The sequence below is a fragment of the Adiantum capillus-veneris genome, chromosome 19 (genome assembly GCF_014529385.1).
Source record: "Adiantum capillus-veneris isolate H3 chromosome 19, ASM1452938v2, whole genome shotgun sequence".
NCBI lineage: Eukaryota > Viridiplantae > Streptophyta > Polypodiopsida > Polypodiales > Pteridaceae > Adiantum > Adiantum capillus-veneris.
In genome coordinates, this window is record NC_140949.1 from 50511052 (window position 1) to 50533753 (window position 22702).

Here is a 22702-nt window from a genome sequence, read left to right on the forward strand (position 1 = left end):
AAGACGCGTTTCTTTGCAGCACGTTCATGAATTTGGTGAGTTTGATCCATCTATCCGGGGCGGTATAAAGTGAAGAATATGGATGTGTATCTTCGTCCACTATTGGAAGAGATACAACAATTGTGGATTGGCATAGAAGTGGTGGATATGAGGAGACACACAAGTCGACGGAATGCTTTGATCATAGGCATTTTAATGTGGACCATGCATGACTATCCCGGACTAATTGAATGCTCAGGTAATTTACACTCAACCTCAAGCACTATAAATCTTGGTTTTTCTCAAGCTTATCTATTGTCATGTGTATACATGCAGGGCTTCAAACAAGCGGATACAGAGCATGTGTCACATGTGGACCTAAATTTAATGCACGTCGGACGCCCTCATTGAAGAAGCAAATTTACGAAGGTCATCAAGCGTATCTTCCAAAGAATCATGAGTTACACGACGGATTTTTGGGAAGAGAGCCACTGAGGATGTCTGCACAAGCATGGTTAGAGCAGAATGAGATGTGTGATGACGGTTTGTCCCTAGGGATGAAGAGACTCTCTCTATGGTACGAGTTACCATATTGGCACAGACTCATGATCAATCACTTGCTCGATCCAATGCACATATTCAAGAATGTGGGTAATCTGCTATGGGACCATCTGACCGGTAAGAAAGATACTTTGGGAGCCAGGGTTGACCTTAGAAATGTGGATCGCATGGAGAAATATTGGCTGCAGACAGTACCTGATGGATTGATAAAACTCCCTAAAGCGCCATGGATTTTGACAGGAGCCCAAGAACGCAAAGTAAAAGAGACCATTCAATCTGTGCGGACCCCCACTGGCGTAATGCACTTGCTCTGAACGTGTTTCACTAAAGAAGGGAAGCTTACCGGTTTGAAGTCACACGACTGGCATAAAATGTGTCAGGTATGTTTGAAGTGGAATATATCATAGTGGGAATTGTATCTTTCGTGTGTGGACTTTAATATCATTACTAAACATGTTTTGCACTTTATTTTACCGGTGGCCATTGAGGAATGTTTGTCTCTTGACTTCCGTAACACAATCTACAAACTTGCGAAGTTGGTGCAATGGATCTCACAAAAGGAGATCAATGTAGACTCCATACCATTCGCCAAACTAAACGCAGCGGAGGTTGTGTGCATGTTTGAGAAACACTTTCCTACTACCATGCTAACCATTCCGGTGCATCTTCTTGTTCACATAGTTGATGAGGTGGAAATAGCTGGCATAGTACATTCCAGATGGATGTTCTTTTTAGAACATTTCATGAAAACGCTCAAGGGATATGAGCGACAAAGGGCACGAATCGAGTGGAGACGGGGAAGACGACCGCCGATGCATTATCCGACGGGTCTGGAGAGCCTACCAACATTCATGAGCTTAAGATGGTTGCACAACCAATTGGAAAGCGCACAACAGTGCGGTAAAGAAGTGACTGAGGAGGAGTGGGAGTACTCTCGGGGTTGCACGACCAAGGTAATTTTGCAATGTATAACTATCGACTTTCTAGATGTTTGAACGACCACTCATAATCTTTGTTGGTTGTAGTATAAGTCATACACGGCAACATGGTGTAAAGATCGACATTTTAGGGTGGAACGGATAGACAAAAAACGTTTTACTCAAGATTGTGGAATCATGGCAAAATTTGAACAGTTTAGTCGACGACGCTGTTAGCGACGGTCTTAGCGACGCCGGGAAGTATAAAAACCCAATGTATTTCCGTCGCTAAAAGCGTTACAAGTGCACATAACCTCTTGTAGTGTGGCCATGACCGCTTCTATATCATCCTTTTTGTTGCTTTTATACCTTCTCTTATGTCGATTATGTCTACCACAATCTTCATCATCATGTCGATCATGTCTACTGCAATCTCCATCATCATCTCTTCTGCTGCTGCGACTTCCGCCATTACGTTGACTGTCAATGTATACTTCTTCTATCGTGTCCATCACCACTGCTTCAATGTTGTTCCTCTTCTTTTTTCGCCATCTTTTGCCTATCCAATGCAAGACGAGCCTTGCTATCTATGGGCAGTCTTGGAGCAAAGTAATTGCCTCGTGTGAGGTGGGCTATTGTGCTGTCTCACGTTGTGCTGCAAGATGAGCCTTGCTACCTACGAGCAAAGTAATTGTTGTATTGTGCGCGTTGTGCTGTTTCACATGACAATCAAATTTAAAAGCTTTGCTGGAGCGAAACCATTAAAAGTGGAAAATTGTTGGATATAATTGAGTTAAAAGCATTGGCTACAACAACGTCATATCTTGACGCTCTTTTACTGGTCAACGATCGACACAAGGCCAATTGGTTCACTCCAGGGCTTAGAAAGTGGAAAATCACGTTGGGCTTACTCAAGTAATGATACTTTGTTAGGCTTATCAAGTAATGATACTTTAGTACTGCTCGTGATCAAAGGGAACTCATACTGTCTATCATCTATGTGTTTAGGAAGGAATGATACTTTAGTACAGTACTGCTCGTGATCATATGCAATTTATAGAGGGGGCGCATTTGCATGTAGAATCTTCTCCGATTCTTAAACCAATCTACTGATAGAAGCACAAGCACAGAAAAACATCATTAAGAATCGAGCTTGAGCACACACAAGTGAGAAATCCTGAAGCGTCTGCAGTAACTATCATAACATGGGCTGTTTTTGTCGTCACATCATCTGAATGAGGAAAAAATATAATGAAGTCTGCTCTCGGCACCTTCGCACGTCCCTTCGCTCCTGCTCCCTCATGCACCCCACGTCGACTCTACAGACTACTCGCTTACGCGACACAGACGAATGTGAGAGAGACAAGTCCAGTTTTACCTGAGGAGTCGGACTAAAGAGAGAGAGAGAGAGAAAGCGCATCGTCGAAGATTCTGTACCTTCATAATTTTCCAAAATCGTTAGCGCATACATACTACTGGGCAATCTGGACTCCAAAAAATGCCAACAAGGCACCTTGGGGAAAACGCCCGCGCGCAAGGCTGAAGACTGAAGGAAAGAAAATTCATATTAACATATGGTAGACAAACTGTAAGCAAGAGAAGAAGAGAAGAGCAGGCGAACTGGTTTTGCATGTGGGTGGATGAATCAACATCAACATTGTAGCACATAAAGGTGAGGTTTTTCTTCTTGAATAGCAAGTCCCTAGTTTGCAGGAAGCCCTCCTTACCTTGTCAGAGATGGTTTCAGGAATTTGATGTGCCATGGAAGAAAATTGGACTGAGCCACAAATGGCTTCCTTGCACATGATTGGCTTTGACCTTTTGTCATCCAACGAGATAGTAAGTCAGAAGTGTATTTGAAATATCTCTTTTACAGCTAACTGCATTCTGCATTTTGCAGGTTAATCACCTGCAATATTACCAGGTTAATCACCTGGTAATTATGTCAGGGGAACTATAGTGTTGTAGCTATGAAATTTTTGCTCGTATGTGCGAAAGAAGTATAATGTTGTAGGTCTGAAATTTGTACTTAACTTTTTTGGGCCAGAAGCCGACAAAGCGAAAAGAGCCTCCAATCGCCGCCAAGCTGGCGGAGGCAGGAACCAAGTTCCCCCCTTTGGGGGGTAAATTTTTTTTTCATGCCATGTCTTTTATTCCCTGTCCCCTTGTTAGTCACGCCACCATCCGGAGGTGACATCGGGGAACTTGTTGTGTCTAGCTATGTTTGTATGCATGAGCTTGTTTGAAGACTTCTCCATCTGCCTGTTTTAAACTCTTCAGATAGATTCATCTACGTTTGGCTCCCACGAGAGCACTCGAGGATCAAAGAGCCTTTATGATCCCCGTCTAGGCCTTCCAAACAATGAAGATAAATGTGGGACATGTCAAATGATGAGCAACAAAGAACATTTATGCCCAGGTAGCTGGCTTGTACAAAATTTTATGCAGCTAGAGTTCGTTTGCTGAGTTTCCCCCCCCCCCCCCCCCCGGTTGGTCCTCCTAAGAATTTCTAATTTTGTTGAATAATGTTGAAAATAGGGCATTTTGGACATTTTTGTCTGGCTCTTCCTATTTTCAATCCTCAACACATTCGAATCTTAGTACGTATCCTTAATCTAATATGCCCAGGCTGTGGCAATAGAAAAGACAACCAACGAAAAAAAGGAAAGCAGGTAATCTTGTCCTAAGTCTGATCTGTTTAAGTGTAAATTATGTAGTAGGAGACACCCTCAAACTTCTTGACTTGATTCGTTGTCCTATTTTAAATGATTATACCTTACAATTTTTTCTTGAAGGATTCGAAGGAAGGAGGTTGCAAGCACTGCAATGCAGAGGGAGCTTATCCGGAGCTTAGGTTTAGGGTTGTGACAAGGAAGATGCAAGATTTTGATATAGACACTATCGAAATGCATGCCGTTTCAAAAAAAGCATCACAATTTCCAGCAGATTTTTGGAGCTTTGTGGATAGGAGCATGGATGTCATTGATAGCCCCCGACTCTCCCGGCCTCTTTTGCCTGCAGAGGTAAACGTCACTGTTTCTAGATTTACATGCTTGTCGTACAAGTGCTTGTGTTAAGAGCTTTGACTATGATTATGACATAATGTATTCATCTTTGAGCAATCAGAATATTCTTTATTTTTTCCTATATTAGAGTTCAGTTTTGATTCTCATCCCTTGTGTGCTCGAGTACCTAGCAAGTGTCAAGAGCTTTGACGTTTTCTCTAAGTCATTTGTTATTTGCGATTTTCAGGCAATCCGGATGTTGAACAACGTACCAGATGAAGTTTTAAGAAGAATAGGGTTTACGTTGAGACCTACTTGCTTGATTATTCATAGTTTTTTGATCCCACCAAACTGTCTTAGATTAATGGATGGGTTCAAAGATGGGCACAGCTTGAGAAGACTTGAACTCGTAAGTTCTTTCAGATTTTTTGTTGATCCCTTTATGGCCAGAGCTTTTAAACAATGTAACAGATGGAGTCTGTGATATACCTTGTCTGTGCATGGATTCAAAGGCTGCGTCTCCTCTTATGGAAGAAGTTTTTTTCTCTAGTCTAGTAATCTTGTGTCGTTTTTGCAATGCGAGGGGCATGAGTGTAATTGTGTTTTCTTCCTGCAGAAATGGTAAATGAGATCCTTTCCTTAGTACATCATTCATAAATATTTTCCTAAGAAAGTTCAAGCTAGTCGATATTGTGCACACATATATAATGTGGAGCTTCCTCTTTTTGCCCAAGCTTGTATACTCTTGCACTTCTTTTGCTGGTGTTTATTAACTCTATTCAGCATTTTGTGCCTGCAGAACCAGAAAACAAGATCCCTTTCCTCAATACTTTCTATGAACAAATCCTTGAAGAAGGAATATGATGATTTTAACATTGCATACAAAGATACAATGGAGCTGCAAGCCAGATTTGCAGCTTACTACAAATCTTTTAAGGTAAATTAGGCTATTGTCAAGCATGACGGAATGACCTATCTGCACTAAACAGGATACACATGGTTGCTGTATTAACAATTTATGCTTCTACTTTTATTGCTATTACCAAGTTCTTGTGTCTCCTTGTTATATCACAATCTTTACAAAAGCGCATTAAGGAGGTTAATTTAGATCCACATGAATAGATTCTGATGGAATACTTGAAAAGCATGTTGTTTCTTTATTCACTTCTCCCTCCTCTTTTTCCAGGTCTGAAGAGTTGTAATGCTAGATCAAGCTGCTTCTATCAACTAAGCTGTTTCTTAGACTTTAGTCCTTTACAAATTCTAGGGTCTGATTGCAAAACTTGCTATAAAAAAAAGCTTGGATTACAGATATTGATTTCACTCTGTCGTATTTAGTGACTTTTTTGAATTGATTAACTTGCTCTGCAGATTTTCTCCAGTGAAAAGGACCCACGTTTACACAAGAGAAAGGCTCCTAAAAGGGAAACTTACCACCAGACAGCTCAAAAGTCAGGGCAAACATGGTTCAAAATGAATATCCTAGGAAAGCGCTCTCACTATTCTTCTCTTGGAGTGCTCTCTGCTGCCCCACATATGACCTTACAGCAATTGGCCATTCCACGAATTGTAGCACAAAACTTGATGGTGAATGAAGGGATAACAAGCCACAACGTTCAAAGATTCCAGAAGTGTATCCGTGACTGTCCAAGCAAGTATTTTGTCACCCGAAATAATGAGAAGTGGCGCATGTCGTGTGGGCAAAGGCCTTTAGACCTTCAAGTTGGGGATGTTATAGAACGGCCTTTGATGAATGGTGATCTTGTTTTCAGCAACAGATTACCTTCATTACACAAGCATTCATTTATTGGCTTCCGAGCAAAGATAGAAGAAAGATATTCTTTTGGGATAAATCCAATCCTATGTGGCCCCATCTCAGGTGATTTTGATGGTGACTTGCTCCATGTCTATGCTCCTCAGTCACTTGAAGCTAGGGCAGAAGTAACTGAGCTATTGGATGTATCTCAACAGATGATCTCCTCCCAAGGAGGCCAAGCTTTGTTGAAGCTTTCTCAAGATGGAATTCTTTCTAGCTATTTAATTTTACAAAGACATTTTTGGCTAAGTAAACATGAGATTCACATGCTAAACATGTATTGTTGTTCTCCTGTCCCAAGACCTGCGATTATTAAAGCACCTGGGGCAAGGGCTTCTTTGTGGACAGGCTTGCAGGTTCTGAGTATGACTTTACCCCCTCACGTAGATTATACATATGCAACTTCTGTCTTTGTACATGATAGTGAGTTTTTGGAATGTACAGTGGAAAACAAATGGTTAATGGATAGCCAACACGGAATCGTTGCTAGTCTGTGCCATTCACAAGGGAACCAGAAAGCACTTGAATTTTTAACAATGCTTCAAAATGTTTTGCATGAATGGATGTTTCAAGTAGGTTTTAGTGTGGGCCTGAAGGATATGTACTTGACAGATGATTTTCCATCGCGGAAAAAGCTATTAACAGAGATTCAGATTGCTTTAGAAGATGCGAAGCTCTCCTCAAAAAGAGCTTTAGATTTGGAGAGGCAGATTGAATTCGTCGTATCAGGAAAGGGCGAAATTGGTCCTGACGGATTTACTAGTGCAGGTGACACTGATGTTTTTGATTTTGTTTGTGAAGAGAAGTTGTTAAGTCCGGTCATCACCAAGAGTGCTGAAGGAGCTGCAACAAGAGAGTTTCAAGGTGTTTTTGGTGAAATACAAACAACAGTCGAAAGACACAGCTCTCCTTTCAATTCCATGCTGGCTATGGTTAAGGCAGGAAGCAAAGGGTCCTTTTCAAACTTAGTACAGCAATGTGCATGCTTAGGCTTGCAACTTTCACATGGGGAAAGATGGTTATCTTCAAAAGAAATAGTATATGAGGATTTTTGTGAGTATCCCGGAATTGTGGGCACATGCTTTGTAGATGGCCTTAATTCTTCAGAATTTGTCAGTCACTTAATCTCTTCTCGTAAGCCAGGGAAAGGCTTTGGTGCTGAAGGGCCTGGGGAACTCTTTAGGAAGTGTATGTTTGGTTTAAGGGAGCTGTATTTAGCATATGATGGGTCTGTGCGTACGCGTTCAGACAATCATGTCATACAACTTCTTTATGAAGGTCTTGAAGATGACAATGAAGATAGCAAACACAAATTGATGAGTTCACAGACGTTGTCTGTTGGGTCTGAGGCGGTCGGTACATTGGCAGTGACAGCAGTAATTGAGCCAGCCTATAATTACACATTTGATCAAAGTAAGCTGGCAAAGACAAATCCTATTGAATTGTTGAAGGTAAGCCTCTGTAATGATGGAGTATATATTATATTTTTGAGCTATAAGTCAAGAGGCATAATCTTTTAGATTGTACGTGTGCGCGCGCGCGCACACACACACACACACACACACACACACACACACACACACACAGAGAGAGAGAGAGAGAGAGAGAGAGAGAGAGAGAGAGAGAGAGAGAGAGAGAGAGAGAGAGAGAGAGAGAGATATGATGGAATGAAATGTTGTATTAATGTCTTCAAAAGGCCAAAATGACCTATGAGACCAAAAAAGTTAGAAGTGGTGAATCTGATAACATGTCAGAGTACAGAAAAAGAGTACAAAGAACTGAAAGGGGGGGGGGGGGGGGGGGGGTGTAGAAAGCTGATATAATGAATGAGTCGATATAGTGAGTGATACAAATCAAAATCAAATCAATAGAGGTAGGTGGATCAAACTTAGAGGAGATCCCTCATTGGTTGTTGTCGAAACTTATCAATTTCTCCATGGTCAGTTAGAGACTGGACGTCTTGCATGTCGAGCTAGAGTGATCAGGATCCTCTGTTGCAACCTTCGTGATGCTACGAGGCCCGCTGTGATCATGGGCGCTTGGATCTACCTAGCTCAATCGCTCAATCAATCAACGTACCTCTTGTGTGGGTGGGATATGAAATTTGCTATGAGGGCTGCTCCTCTAGTTGTCCACCGGCTGGTGTGAAGAAATCTGTGATCTGCCTTTGAGACTAGCTCTTCCTTGATGTCCTCAACAAGATCTCTCTATATCTGCGCAGCTATGAGTAAAAACAATTTGAGGCACCACTGGTCCTTGTATCTCATGACTCTAGAAAGTGGTCCAAAACCCTCTCTGTACAGACAATGGACGTGGCCCCGTATCTCATAGTACATTGGTCAATGACATATGTAGTGTAGCTCTGTCTCTCGCTCTATACGACATAAGTGACATATCTTGGCCTTTGCTGATACTCCTCGAAATCAGCCAGTCATGCTAATGTTATTCATTCTTGGTTGCATCAATTTAATGCTTATTTTGTGACAGCTAAGAAGACAGGGAATAGCAAAGTTTTGACGGCAACCATGTATCTTGCCGGTGATGCCATTAATTGGTATCAAGCATGGCAAGAGGAGCAATTGGCCACACCCCTAGAGGAAGCCGAGGTAGGCGTGCCTCTTTCTTTGAGTTGGGCCGACGTCCAAGACAAGCTCAAGGCGCGGTTCTTGCCACCTCAGTACCTAGCGCGATTAAAGGAAGATTGGCGCAATCTTAAGCAAAATGGTACTCCAGTCATGTCTTTTTCTAACTGTGTTTTGCAGCTTGGCACCCAATTACGCAAATCGGATGCGAAGCGCAAAGAGGCTTTCATTTTCGGGTTGGACGACTATGTCAGGTTTGATGTGGAAGTCTTCGATCCCGTCGATCTCAACAAGGCGGTAGCGATTCTTCTCGCGCAGGAGATGAAGCACAATAAGGGAAAGCCGAAGGAGAACAAGACTTCTCAAAGTACCTCTCAGACTTCTCAGAACACTCAGATTGGTAAGAATGCTAAGAATGGTAACTCTTCTAACCAATCTTCTTCTAGTCTCTTGGAAAAGAACACTCACAATGAATCTAAGGATAAAGCTAACACAATTGCTAAACCTAAGCTCACCCCAGATGAAAAAGTAGCACAAGGAATTTTAGGAAGATATATCACGTCAGAAGAACAAAGCATTTAGTCTAAGTGAAGGTCGATGTTATCGTTGTCACATCAAGGGTCACATAAAAAGAACATGTTTAAGATTGAATCCAGCGAATCTAAAGAATCCACTGAACCCACATCCTCTGTTAATGCCATAAATGAGAACACGAGTGTGACCCAAGTTTCTCATGATCCTCCCATTAACGAGTCTCTCATTAAGTGTTATGGTCATGTGAATGGTCAGCGTTTTGTCATATTGTTTGATCCAGGCAGTATGCATGATGTGATAAGTGACTCTCTTATCGAAAGAGCCCGCTTGGAGGTTAGCAAGACATCTCCTTTCGAGGTGTCGGGCTTTGCTCCCGGTATGGACTCTCTCATTACACGAGAGTGTCTTGATGTGTTATTCACGGTTCAACAAGTGGCCTTCCGTTGAAAATTTGTAGTATTTCCTCTCTCAGGATGTGATATACTTTTAGGCATTCGATGGTTTCGTGAGCATAACCCTCTCATTGATTGGGCAGCCAATACTTTCACTTTCAATGCCAAAAGTGACTCTCCCATTGTCATTCATGGGGAGGAAGTTGTTCATTCTTCATCTCTCATTTCTAATGTGCAGGCGAAGATTGAAAAGAATTAGGAGAAGGAGACTCTCTCAGTCTTGTCTTCTCCAAAGCATGACACACATGATTTGCATGATATAGATGTGATTATTCACAAGCATGATGCTTTGCAGGATAAAGATGTGATTGTCACAAGGATGATGGTTTAGTTGATGCTTTTTCTAGTGAAGCTAACCTCATTGCATATACGATCAATTACGAAGAACCGCTCTTGGCTCTCGAGTCAAGATCTAAGGAACCCACTCAGGAAGTATTGTGTATGCACATGATTAGTCGGTACGGATTGTTTGAGTGTTTTATTCGTGATGGTTTTCTGTATTTTAGTCACCGTCTTTATGTGTTCCCTTTTCATATGCAAGCCATATTGTACGATGAACACGATTTACTCATGAATGAGCACGAACGTATGCGGATTATTCATGAAAAGATGAAATGTTTGCATTCAAGGAATTCACATTCCATGTCTCTTTCTCGGTATGACTCAGTATCCAAAAGAGCACAAGAAGGATTGAGCATCAAGCATCGGCATTTCCATTGTGATTTGCCACAGTTGATAGATTTAGATCAGAAAGACAAGTTTCGATTCCATTTTTTGCGTGTGTTTGATACACGGTTTGGCACTCTGTCCCTTTGTTCATCTACATTGCATGCACAGTCTTTATAGAAGACTAGAATTGTTCCAGTCACTTTACATGGAATGGGTATGTTCATTTTTGTGTTGGAAGGGTTTCATGAATTTTTATTCTCGAAGATTCTTGATGAAGGTGGACCTACGTTTATAGATGCTGTAACTAAGTCAGACTTTGTAAATAATTAATTTATTTACGAGAAAAGAATTACCTAATTAGTTGTGTGCACACCAGAATAGACCTAGCAGTTCTAAGGCCTCAGGTGAGCCTAAATGCGGGCCACAACACCTCAGAGGGACCTTGGCAGAAATTACCCTGAAGCCCTAGTGATTGGGAAATCGGGTCTTCAGAAAGGGGTAAGCAGTAGCCTCAGATTTTAGGCTCAGGAAAAATACGCGTGTCAGTACAAGCACATGAATGAGATGGGGTCCTTGGAACAGTGACCCTAAGGCTAATAAAGCTAATAAAGCCTTAGGGTAAGTTTCGTTAAATTAAATTTAACAGTGCGTGCCCGGGCAGGCGGCCGGATAAGTGTGAACAGGTAAAGGCGGTGCAGTGCAAGTGCGGCATTGCGCCGGCAGACCTTTGGTGTTCTCATAAAAGAATCATTGGTAGCATTTGTTAGTTAGTTGCACATTTTTAATTAATGAGTTAGAAGTTTTTAAAGTCAAAAGTTGAATGGTTTTTAAGTTTTTAAAGTAAGTGTGCCAAGTGGCACACTTACCAATGCAAACTAACTCTCTCTCACTCTCACTCTCACCCTCTCTCTTCCTAGCGCCCCCTCTCCTTGATGGCTATTTAGGAGCCCCCCTCCCCCATTTTCAGGGCTGGCAGTGCACCTACCCCCCCCTAATGTGAGCGTGCTCTACGCGGTGGAGCCCTCCATTGAAGCTTGAGAGCAGCCCCTTGCGACATATGTGGTAGCCTTGTGCTCCCATTGTCAAGAACAAGGGATCTCACAGTCATAGACACCTTCTGGTGAAGTTTCATCGCGAGAAGCTGCAGTAGACGCTCTCTTAGTAGAGTGCGGCTGCTGTAATTCTCTGTTTTCAGCCCCTAATCACCTCGATTAGGGCTGTTTTCAGCAGACCAGCCATAGAAATTCTCTTCTCTCTCCTTATCCTAAGTCTACATCAAGTTTGGCGCGATTCCATCGCGAAGAAGACCTCTGTTTAGGCATAGGGGTGTGCACAGGTAAGAATTTCAGGTTATGTGCAGAAAATTACAGCAAGCATGTGCGTGTGCATTTTGCTTGTTTCTCTTTTGTGTTCGATGCATGAATGAATGAGCATAAAGACAACACATAACGGAAGATGGACTCTCCTCTGTGAGAGCTTCCGATGAGCTGTTTTGGAAGATAGACTCTCTTTTCGAGAGCTTCCAACCAGTCTCGCAGAAGATGGGAAATCCCCTAAGCAGAAAGAAAGTGGAAACACTTTCTCAGTCAGTAGTCAGAACAGAACAGAAGAAAGAATAGAGGACGGGCGTATGTCCCGTTCTTGTGCTTGTAAAGATTCTCCCTTAGTAATAAAGATATTCTCTTTATGGGGGGGGACCAGCCCATCTTCTGGTCCCCAATGGAGTGTCAAGTTTTCTCTCTCCCTCTAATTCTCTTGAGTATTTGAAGTGCAATTAAACGTCAGTTTACGCTTCCGTATTTTTGTGACAGTGGTATCAGAGCAAGGTACTCTCTCTCTTCCTGAAGGGATTGACGACTCTTGGCAGACTGCAGAAATGGGAGGACGCGAGATAGAGTTCTCTCTCCTTCAACAGCAGGTGGAAGAGTTGGAGAAAGCTCTCTCCCATCCAGAAGTCCAAAAGATTCTCCATACTCTTGAAAAAGGGAAGGAGAAAATGCCGATGGGGTCGGGAGAAATTCCGCAGAACCCGAAGGCGCCACAATCAAGAAAAGATCCTTTGATTGGAACTTCCCGCATGCACGAGAGGCAGAAGAAATCTCCAGAACGTCATGTGCGTTTTAATCCAAAAGTTTAAGAGCAGGATCCCCCTGATTCCCCTCAGTTCTCTTTCATGAAGGATCTGGAAGACATAGTTTCTCCGGAAGACATGTTTCTTGACGATCCGTCGCAGCAAGAAGTACATTCAAGGGAAAGGACTCCTGTCCCCAAGGAGTCTAAGCATAGAAAGAAGGAGCACCATAAGAAGAAGCACCACAGGCAGAAAACATTCAAGTCGGGAGATAGAGATGTGAAATTCGACACCTACAATGGACGGCGTGATAATGACAAAGCTTTGGCTTTCATCCGCCAATTTGAAGTTGCATTTGCTGAAGGGAATTTTAAAGAAAGATCCAAGCTTCGCCATGTTAGTTTGTACCTGAAAGGCACCACCAGCAATTGGTGGTTAACCCTTATCGTGGAAGATCGCAAACCCCAAGATTGGACCACTTTCAAGAAGGAGTTCTACGCACAGCTCCTTCCTCCAGACTATGAGGAAGAGGTAAAGAAAGAATGGGATCGACTTTCACAGTCAGAGAACGAAACTGTTCCACGCTATGTGGATAGGTTTTGGGACGTTCTCTTGAAAGTCACTCCATTCAAGAAGATTGACGATTCGGAGAAGATGCGCAAGTTTGAAGCAGGTTTGCATGAAGCCTTGCAAAAGGCTATGAAGCTTTACCCTCGAGGTAACTTGCAGATACTTATGGAATCAGCCCGCATAGCTGATGGAATACATGACAAGGGTACTCCCAGGAAGATGGAGCAAAGCACTTACCATGCTAAGCAGAAGGCTCTCCATGAGCAGCCTACCTCTTCTACTTCTTCTCAAAAGAAGAAAAGAACCGCCTCCGAAGTAGAAGCAAAGCCAAATCAGCCCAAGAAAGGGAGATATCTCTCTCCTGCTGAGTTGCGAACATACATTAGTGAAGGAAGATGCTTCAAGTGCGCACAAGTTGGTCATATGAAGGGTGACTGTCCTACCAAACCTCCACAACCACCCTCTTCCAATGCAGTCCCAGATGTACAGGGAAATACAACCAAGGATGGAAAAGAAAGAGCTCTTCTCAAAGCATGGGGTAGTATCAACAACCAGCGGGCTCTTATTTTGTTTGACCCTGGTAGTACAGACAACTTCATCTCTACCAAGCTAGCTGACGACCTGAACTTGCAGCCCAATAGTTTTGGAGTCTCTATTCAAGTGCAATCTGCTTTCAAAGGGCAGAACTCAAACTCTACTCCAATCATAGGGAAGTTGAATCTAAAGGTCGACGACTACAAGGATCAAGAGTCTTTCTTACTAGCTTCACTTGAAGGATGCGATGTTATCTTGGGAATGCCTTGGCACTACAAGATGCATCCCATTCCTGACTATGTTCAGAAAACCTTATCTTTTGCTCATAAAGGAAAGGAGTATCTTGTACTTGCAGATGCAGGTGATTGGCGTATTCCTATCGCCAATCACATTGCCATCAAGAAAGAAATGAAAAAGTGTGTTTCAGCGTACTTGATTTTTGCAAGAGAGAGAGATGTGTCTGTTTCACAACTTTCTTCCTCTTTAGAGTAAAAAAGACTTAAGTTAATAGAAAGATATAAAGATTGTTTTGCAGATGAACTTCCAAATGAACTCCCACCTTCGCGACCTGAGGATCATACAATTGATTTGATCCCAGGAAGTTCTCCTCCAAATCAGCCCCCTTATCGAGTTAGTCTAATGCAGCAAGAGGAAATTCTCAAGCAGGTTAACGAACTTTTGGAGAAGGGCTTAATAAGGCCTAGTACTTCTCCATATTGTTCACCTGTCTTGCTAGTACAGAAAAAGGATGGCACATTCCGCATGTGCATAGACTATAGATCTCTAAACAAGATCACAATCAAGAATCGATTTCCAATCCCTCGGATTGACGACATTCTTGATAAGTTACACGGAGCCAGTGTCTTTAGTCGTATAGACTTGAAGAGCGGTTATCATCAAATCCGCATAGCTCCTCAGGATGTTCATAAGACTTCATTTAGAACAACCTTCGGGTTGTATGAATTTCTAGTGATGCCTTTTGGGCTCACTAATGCACTAGCTACATTCAACAGAATGATGGATAGAATCTTCCACTCATACAGAAGCTTTACAGGCGTTTTCTTTGATGACGTCTTAATCTTCTCAGAGACGGAAGACGAACACTATAAGCATCTCGCCTTAGTGTTTGAAGAATTACGCAAACACAAATTATTTGTGAATGCTAAGAAGAGTGAGTTCTTTCTAAAAGAAATCCACTATTTGGGCCATATAGTATCTCACAACCAGGTGAGAATGGACCCTGATAAGATTCAAGCAGTTGTAGAATGGCCTACGCCAACTACAGTACATGATGTACGAAGTTTCCTTGGCCTCTGTTCTTATTATCGGCGTTTCATTTGAGCTTTTGCCGCGATAGCAGGTCCCCTCCATGACCTGACAAAGAAGCGGATTCCATTCCATTGGGGGTCTGGACAAAAACAAGCTTTCGAAAAGCTTAAGTATCTACTCAGTCACGGACCTGTTCTCACCGTCCCTGATCTTCGCAAACCTTTCGAGGTATACTGCGATGCATCTGGAGATTGTGTAGGAGCAGTTTTGAACCAAGAGGGCCACGCGATAGCCTATGAAAGTCGGCGCCTTAAAGATGCAGAGTTGCATGCCTCCATATACGAAAAAGAGCTAATGGCAGTAATTCATGCTCTTTCCATTTGGAAACACTATCTATTAGGAGCTGATTTTATTATCAAGACAGATCATCAAAGTCTTCGCTACTTTCTCACACAGAGAAAGTTATCAAAAAAGCAGATGAGATGGGAAAACTTTCTTTCAATGTTTCATTTTCAGATTTTACACACTTCTGGAACAAAGAATGCAGTTGCAGATGCTCTCTCCAGGCGTCCAAAGATCAATGCACTAACAACAATTTATCATGAGGAACTAGAATCTCTCAGCGAGATGTATCCTCAAGATCCAGACTTCGCCACAATTTGGGCAGATCTTCAAGCCGGTCACTCAAAGCCACCTTATTCTATCAGGGATAATACACTCTATCGTCAACAAGCAATATGCATAGCTCAGCCCTTACGACAAAAGGTGATGGATGAAGCACATAATTCTCCTTATGCCGGGCATCGGGGAATTGCTTCCACCACTAGTGCCCTCGAAAGGTATTTCTTTTGGCCAACACTCCGTGCGGACATTGAAAAATATGTACGTGAGTGTTTAGTCTGCCAAAAGGTAAAATATGACAGACATAAAGTTTATGGCAAGCTTCAGCCGCTCCCTGTGCCTAACACGCCATGGGAAAGTATTGCCATGGATTTTATTACGGATCTTCCTCGATCCAAGAATGGAAATGATGCAATATGGACTATAGTAGACAGATTCAGTAAGCAAGCCTATTTTCTTCCAATAAAGAAGAGGATCAAAGCTGATCACATGGCTAGAATATTTCTAGCTCAGATTTTTAAACACCATGGATTGCCAAAGACTATTTTCAGCGATAGAGATCCCCGCATGACTAGTCTATTTTGGCAGGCATTGTTTGAAAACTTGGGAACTAAGCTTGATTTTTCATCAGCTTATCACCCTCAAACAGATGGTCAAAGCGAAATCGCTAATGCCACTGTTTTAGATCTCCTCAAGTGCTATGTTTCGGAACGACAATCCGAATGGGAACAGTACTTACCAATAGTTGAGTTTGCGTATAATAATACCATATATTCCTCAACTGGTAAAGCCCCCTTCGAAATTATTTACGGGAAGCCACTCTTACTTTCTATTATGGTGACCAACGAAAACATCTTCGCCGCAGATGAATTTGTGCGCAATATTGATATTGCCCATCAACAAGTAAAGCAAGCGATTCTTCGTACTCAAGAGCAACAGAAGAGAAAAGCAGACAAGCACAGAAGGAATCTCAATCTTGAAAAAGGACAAGATGTCCTGCTTCGGTTTGAGAAAGCTAGATTGAAAAAGCGGGTCGGCAAAGGGAAAGTTGTCAAACTTTCCCATAGATTCTACGGCCCTTTCAAAATTACAGATAAAGTCAATGATGTGACTTTCAGATTGGATTTACCTTATAATTGGCGAATCCATAATGCTTTTCATGTCAGTCTCCTCCGACCCTATGTTGGACCTCCTCCAGTGGCGCCCGTACAAGAAGATCCTCCAGAAGTCGAAGAGACTGAGGAAATCCTTCAACCTGAACTGATAATACACCACTCGGAGAGACAACTCAAGTCGGGGAGTCTACATCGAAAGTATTTAGTCAAGTTCAAGAATTACACTCCTTTAGATGCAAAGTGGATGACTGAGTCCGATCTCAAGGACTACCCTGACATCTTGCACAGTTATGTTGACGCTCTACAGTTGAGGTCACTGTTTAGAACCAAGAGGGATGTAACTAAGTCAGACCTTGTAAATAATTAATTTATTTACGAGAAAAGAATTATCTAATTAGTTGTGTGCACACCAGAATAGACCTAGCAGTTCTAAGGCCTCAGGTGAGCCTAAATGCGGGCCACAACACCTCAGAGGGACCTTAGCAGAAATTTCCTTGAAGCCCTAGTGATTGGGAAATCGGGTCTTCAGAAAGGGGTAAGCAGTAGCCTCAGATTTTAGGCTCAGGAAAAATACGCGCGTCAGTACAAGCACATGAATGAGATGGGATCCTTAGAACAGTGACCCTAAGGCTAATAAAGCTAATAAAGCCTTAGGGTAAGTTTCGTTAAATTAAATTTAACGGTCCGTGCCCGGGCAGGCGGCCGGACAAGTGTGAACAGGTAAAGGCGGTGCAGTGCAAGTGCGGCATTGCGCCGGCAGACCTTTGGTGTTCTCATAAAAGAATCATTGGTAGCATTTGTTAGTTAGTTGCACATTTTTAATTAATGAGCTAGCAGTTTTTAAAGTCAAAAGTTGAATGGTTTTTAAGTTTTTAAAGTAAGTGTGCCAAGTGGCACACTTACCAATGCAAACTAACTCTCTCTCACTCTCACTCTCATCCTCTCTCTCTTCCTAGCGTCCCCTCTCCCTGATGGCTATTTAGGAGCCCCCCTCCCCCATTTTCAGGGCTGGCAGTGCACCTACCCCCCCTAATGTGAGCGTGCTCTACGTGGTGGAGCCCTCCATTGAAGCTTGAGAGCAGCCCCTTGCGACATATGTGGTAGCCTTGTGCTCCCATTGTCAAGAACAAGGGATCTCACAATCATAGACACCTTCTGGTGAAGTTTCATCGCGAGAAGCTGCAGTAGACGCTCTCTTAGCAGAGTGTGGCTGCTGTAATTCTCTGTTTTCAGCCCCTAATCACCTCGATTAGGGCTGTTTTCAGCAGATCAGCCATAGAAATTCTCTTCTCTCTCCTTATCCTAAGTCTACATCAAGTTTGGCGCGATTCCATCGCGAAGAAGACCTCTGTTTCGGCATAAGGGTGTGCACAGGTAAGAATTTCAGGTTATGTGCAGAAAATTACAGCAAGCATGTGCGTGTGCATTTTGCTTGTTTCTCTTTTGTGTTCGATGCATGAATGAATGAGCATGAAGGCAACACATAACGGAAGATGGACTCTCCTCTGTGAGAGCTTCCGATGAGCTGTTTTGGAAGATAGACTCTCTTTTCAAGAGCTTCCAACCAGTCTCGCAGAAGATGGGAAATCCCCTAAGCAGAAAGAAAGTGGAAACACTTTCTTAGTCAGTAGTCAGAACAGAACAGAAGAAAGAATAGAGGACGGGCGTATGCCCCGTTCTTGTGCTTGTAAAGATTCTCCCTTAGTAATAAAGATATTCTCTTTATGGGGGGGGACCAGCCCATCTTCTGGTCCCCAATGGAGTGTCAAGTTTTCTCTCTCCCTCTAATTCTCTTGAGTATTTGAAGTGCAATTAAACGTCAGTTTACGCTTCCGTATTTTTTTGACAGATGCAATTGGACCATTGAAGCAGCCTCAGATGACTTTTTGTCGCTTTCAGCGCAGCCCAAAGAAGTAAGCGTTGCAGACCTTTATGAAGTTCAAGTATCGCACAACCCATGCATCAGAGTGGGCCGGCAAAGAGTCCTTCACAGGATTCCAGACACTGTTGGCGATCTCTCTCGACGCCATACAGTTCGGTACGAGTACCTCACGTAAAAAGGAGGGGATGTCACGTGCACATCTAACCCTATGTGTATGTGGACAAGCTACTTCATGACAAGGGTTCAATTAGCTTAGGAAGTGTTTTGGCACCTTTGTGTCTGTTCGCAGACCGTCCATGTCCAGACACTTAGAGTAGTTGCATTTCCTCTTGTTGCACACAGCATGATCATCAGAATTACAGTCAGTACCCATCAGGAGCATTTTACAGTGCATAGACCCCATTTTCCCTATTTTAGCCATTTTTCACTCATTATTAGTAAGTGACTTTGTTGGAAAACTGGGTAGGGCAAGTTGGTAAGTTAATATATAAGAAAGCTAGCACTAGCACTTTCTGGCAGAAGAGGTAGCAGGGACAAAGTGTCTAGCAGTGCACCTTCTCAGCAAGACCCCCGATGGAACAACCTAGCGTTTTCAGCCATCAAGAACAGCCTAGCGTTTCCAGCGTTTGCAGATCAGCCCCAGCGTTTTGCAAGTTGCAGATCAGCATGGTAACAACAGATTCTCTAGCGTTTCGCAACAGATATCAACATCAGCCCTAGCGTTATTGCAGATTGCAGCTCAGTCTAGCGTTTTGCAAATTCCCGGCGATAATTCAGCCTATAGGATCAGCGTTTTGCATTTTCAGCAGTTAGACTCCGTACCACAGCCCCCAAACCTCGCAGATCTCACCTTCCCGCAACAGATCCTCGTCGCACGGTCAATTCAGCCAGAGTTTGCAGATTCAGCATCTTCGTTTTCAGCGCATCGTCTTCGCGTCGTCATCATGGCCGTCATCAACGACATAGAGTCAGAATTCAGCAGATACAAGATTTGCAGATTTCAGCCCTTAACGTTTTAAAATTTCAGCCCGCCTTGTCGTTGTCCTCATCGTCGTTGACATCGTTGGCAAGTGCATTGCATTTAGACCATTGTACGAGGATTGTGCAATCAATAGCATAGACCTCTCTCGCCATAGAGAGTGGGGCCCTTGGAGGAGGGTTTGACAACTTTTTGTGGTGTCGTATTCTTCTCTCTCTATCTCTCAGTCTCAGTACCTTCATTCACAATGTTATCCACTTTGTGATCATTTGCACTCTCTCACTAAAGAAATGGAAGGCTCTCCCTTTCGTAAGTAAAAGGAACCCTTGAGCACAGTTCGGAGCACTCATCTTGAGCAAAGTTCAACATTCACTTCTGCTGCACCTAACATTGATCAACGAACTCGTACTGATTATGCTCCTGTAATATTACTATATTTGCTTTATATGTATGTACATAATGCCAGATTAGCTTCCACTTATTGTGGTTGCACAACCCGCGTACATTATATGTAAGACATCTAAGAGGAGAATGCATCTGTACAGTATTTACAAGAGAATCACAGGGCCCCCTCATTGTAGCGTGGATAATGTGTCGTGCTCTCTATAGTGGGTGCTCCTCAGTGCAATGTGTGTAACAATCTCACTCAAAACAAACTGAAAACAACTGATCTCACAAAGACACAACAACAGACCAAAACATATGACTCGACTATCTCAAAGAACCGATACAGACTCTAGTGTGGCAGCACACTCAGCTCCAACCCAGGACTCACAGTTACAATGGGGGTGTCGAGGCTCATATGTGCAGGGATGGTGAAGACGTGTTGTGTATAGACTTGCTCCTCTAGACGACGACATCGGACCATATATAAAGAAGATGATCTCTATGACCCAACAACTACTACTCATGTTCCACCATAAAGAGCCACCAACGGCTCATAAATGTCAGTCATCTAAGTCTATCTCCAGACTAAGTGGTGGTGGTGACCTGGCCACGATGTCCACTAGAACCACGGTCGTATCCCTGCCACGTGTCGTTGCCCAGCTCAGAGAGTCCGTCCAGTGTGAACCAGACCAGACCAAGTGTACTAACTGTGTGTCCTGTGAAAGTCCACAGCAAAGAGATGCTCGGTTTGGATGCAGCGCATCTTTATAACCATAGTGAGAGGAAAATGGCCTTGTCCATGCTTGCAGATGAAGTTGCTCGAAAAGAGGGATGACCAGAAGCTCGAGTAATACCGCAAATAAGGTTAAGCTCCATCGTGATAGCAGAAAGAAAAGCATTTACAGCAACGGGACGGCAACCAATTGAATGCTTGAAAGCCACAAGGAAACAACCAAACTGCTCCTGAAGTGCAAGGGAGTCGATTGAGGAATAGGAGGGGATTGGTAGCTTGCTAAGGGGCTGATGAGCGGGGAGGGGAAAGAACTAGCTGAGGTTGAGGCTGGGAGGGATGGGGAGGGTTGGATAGGGGTGTGTCACAAGACGGGCACCACGTGCCAATAGAAAAGAACAGACTGAACAGACTTTTAGCACTTCATTAACAACTGAACTGAGAGAGAGAGAGAGAGAGAGAGAGAGAGAGAGAGAGAGAGAGAGAGAGAGAGAGAGAGAGAGAGAGAGAGAGAGAGAGAGAGACAACACACGACACGGAGTGGCAGAATTCCACCCCAGAGAGTATTGGCCCCAAACCCTAGCGCCCCTTTTGGTATTTCTTTATATTGCATCAACATAGTACAAACTGGTACTCCAAACTCTGCACCTTCTCTAGGAAGCATGCCAGAGAATGAGCCCTAACCTCATATTTAAAGGTCCTAGGCCCCAAAAGCAGTTTACAGTGAAAAGCCTTCAAACTCAAAAGCATCTGATCTAAAAGCAAAGCCAAAAAGTTGCCAGCGTAAATCACGGAAATCCGTATAGCTGCCACGTCATCAGCCAGCGCAAAACGCGAAAATCCGTACAGCCTGCCACGTCATCATGTCAGTGCAATTTTCGGAAATCTGCTACATCATCAGTTTTTGCGTGTGTGCGGGTCCTGCTTTATTTTAATCCTTTATGTCACTTGGGGCCCCATCGGACGGGGTCTCCATAAGTTGGGAGGACTTCTTCTGTTACTTGTTCTTCTTAAGGTTTAGGCCCCTCTGCCTGCATCTGTAAGTTGGCTCCATTCTTTAGGCTTTGACACGTTAGCAGTTTGTTACAGGGTGAGGGGGCTAGGGAGGCTAGATAGGGGCGAGAGGGGGAAAGGGTAGGGGCGAGGGAGAGACTGGGTGGGTAGGGGCAAGGGGGAAGTGGGTAGGGGCGAGTGAGTGTGAGGGGGTGGGTAGGGGCGAGAGCAAAGGGAGGGTGTGGGTAGGGGTGAGCGGTGAGTAGGGGGGGGAAGGGGTGGTGGGGCGAGTTGGGGAGAGGGGAAGGATGAATTTGGGAGGGGGAAAGGGGGCGAGTTGGGGAAGGGGAGAGGGGGCGAGTTGGGAGGGAGGGACGAATTGGGGAGAGAGGGGGGGCGAGTTGGGAGAGGGGTAAGGGATGAATTGGGGAGGGGGAAAGGGGGCGAGTTGGGAAGGGGGAGTAGGGACGAATTGGGGAGGGGGAAAGGGGGCGAGTTGGGAAGGGGGGAGTAGGGACGAATTGGGAGGGGGAAAGGGGGCGAGTTGGGAAAGGGGGATGAATTGGGGGGGGGGGGGGGGGGGGGGGTGGGGGGGGGGGGGGGGGGGGGGGGGGGGGGGGGGGGGGAGGAGAGTAGGGGGGCGAGTTGGGAGAGAGGGTAGATGGGGGTGAGAGGGTGTGAGGGGGTGGCAGATAGCAAATATATATTCATCTCCAATGCAAGGTATAGCCAAAAGAATTCGTGTTCCATTGTATATGAATCACATGGTCCACTGGCTGAAAGAGGAGATGCTACAGAGCATAGCAGTTGATGGAGAGCATGAGGAGGTACCATGAGCAAGACAACAATCATGAGTAAGGAATTCATCAAGCAGGACGGGCTCTGTGAAGGGAGATCGCTAGACACAGAGGAGAGCCTTGTTCTGTTTGGAGAAGCAGACACCAATGGGGGTGATGTTTGAGGGGGTGTGAACTCCTGCAAAGGAGATTTCTTCCTGCTTATATGATTCTTCATAGGCTCACCAAATTCAAAGGCT

At 43.9% G+C, this 22702-nt stretch overlaps 1 protein-coding gene across 10 annotated transcripts in view; it reads left to right on the forward strand.

Annotated features, from left to right (window-relative positions):
- The first annotated feature begins 2500 nt into the window (after positions 1-2500).
- The window catches only part of LOC147433997 (DNA-directed RNA polymerase IV subunit 1-like), a 170184-nt gene continuing 149982 nt past the window's right edge, over positions 2501-22702 (forward strand). For 2 of the 10 annotated variants that reach the window (XR_015185333.1, XM_086490632.1), the window contains exons 1-8: positions 2502-3129; positions 3205-3296; positions 3738-3876; positions 3996-4129; positions 4253-4480; positions 4710-4871; positions 5262-5399; positions 5834-7729. Coding sequence is in view for 8 of the 10 variants with exons in the window: in XM_086490632.1 (XP_086346758.1) it covers positions 3219-3296; positions 3738-3876; positions 3996-4129; positions 4253-4480; positions 4710-4871; positions 5262-5399; positions 5834-7729 (2775 nt within the window). In the remaining 2 variants the exon portion in view is untranslated. Of the gene's footprint in view, positions 3130-3204; positions 3297-3357; positions 3877-3995; positions 4130-4252; positions 4481-4709; positions 4872-5261; positions 5400-5833; positions 7730-22702 lie in introns of all 10 variants that reach the window. The other 8 variants (XM_086490626.1, XM_086490625.1, XR_015185334.1 and 5 more) reach the window with 7 other exon arrangements.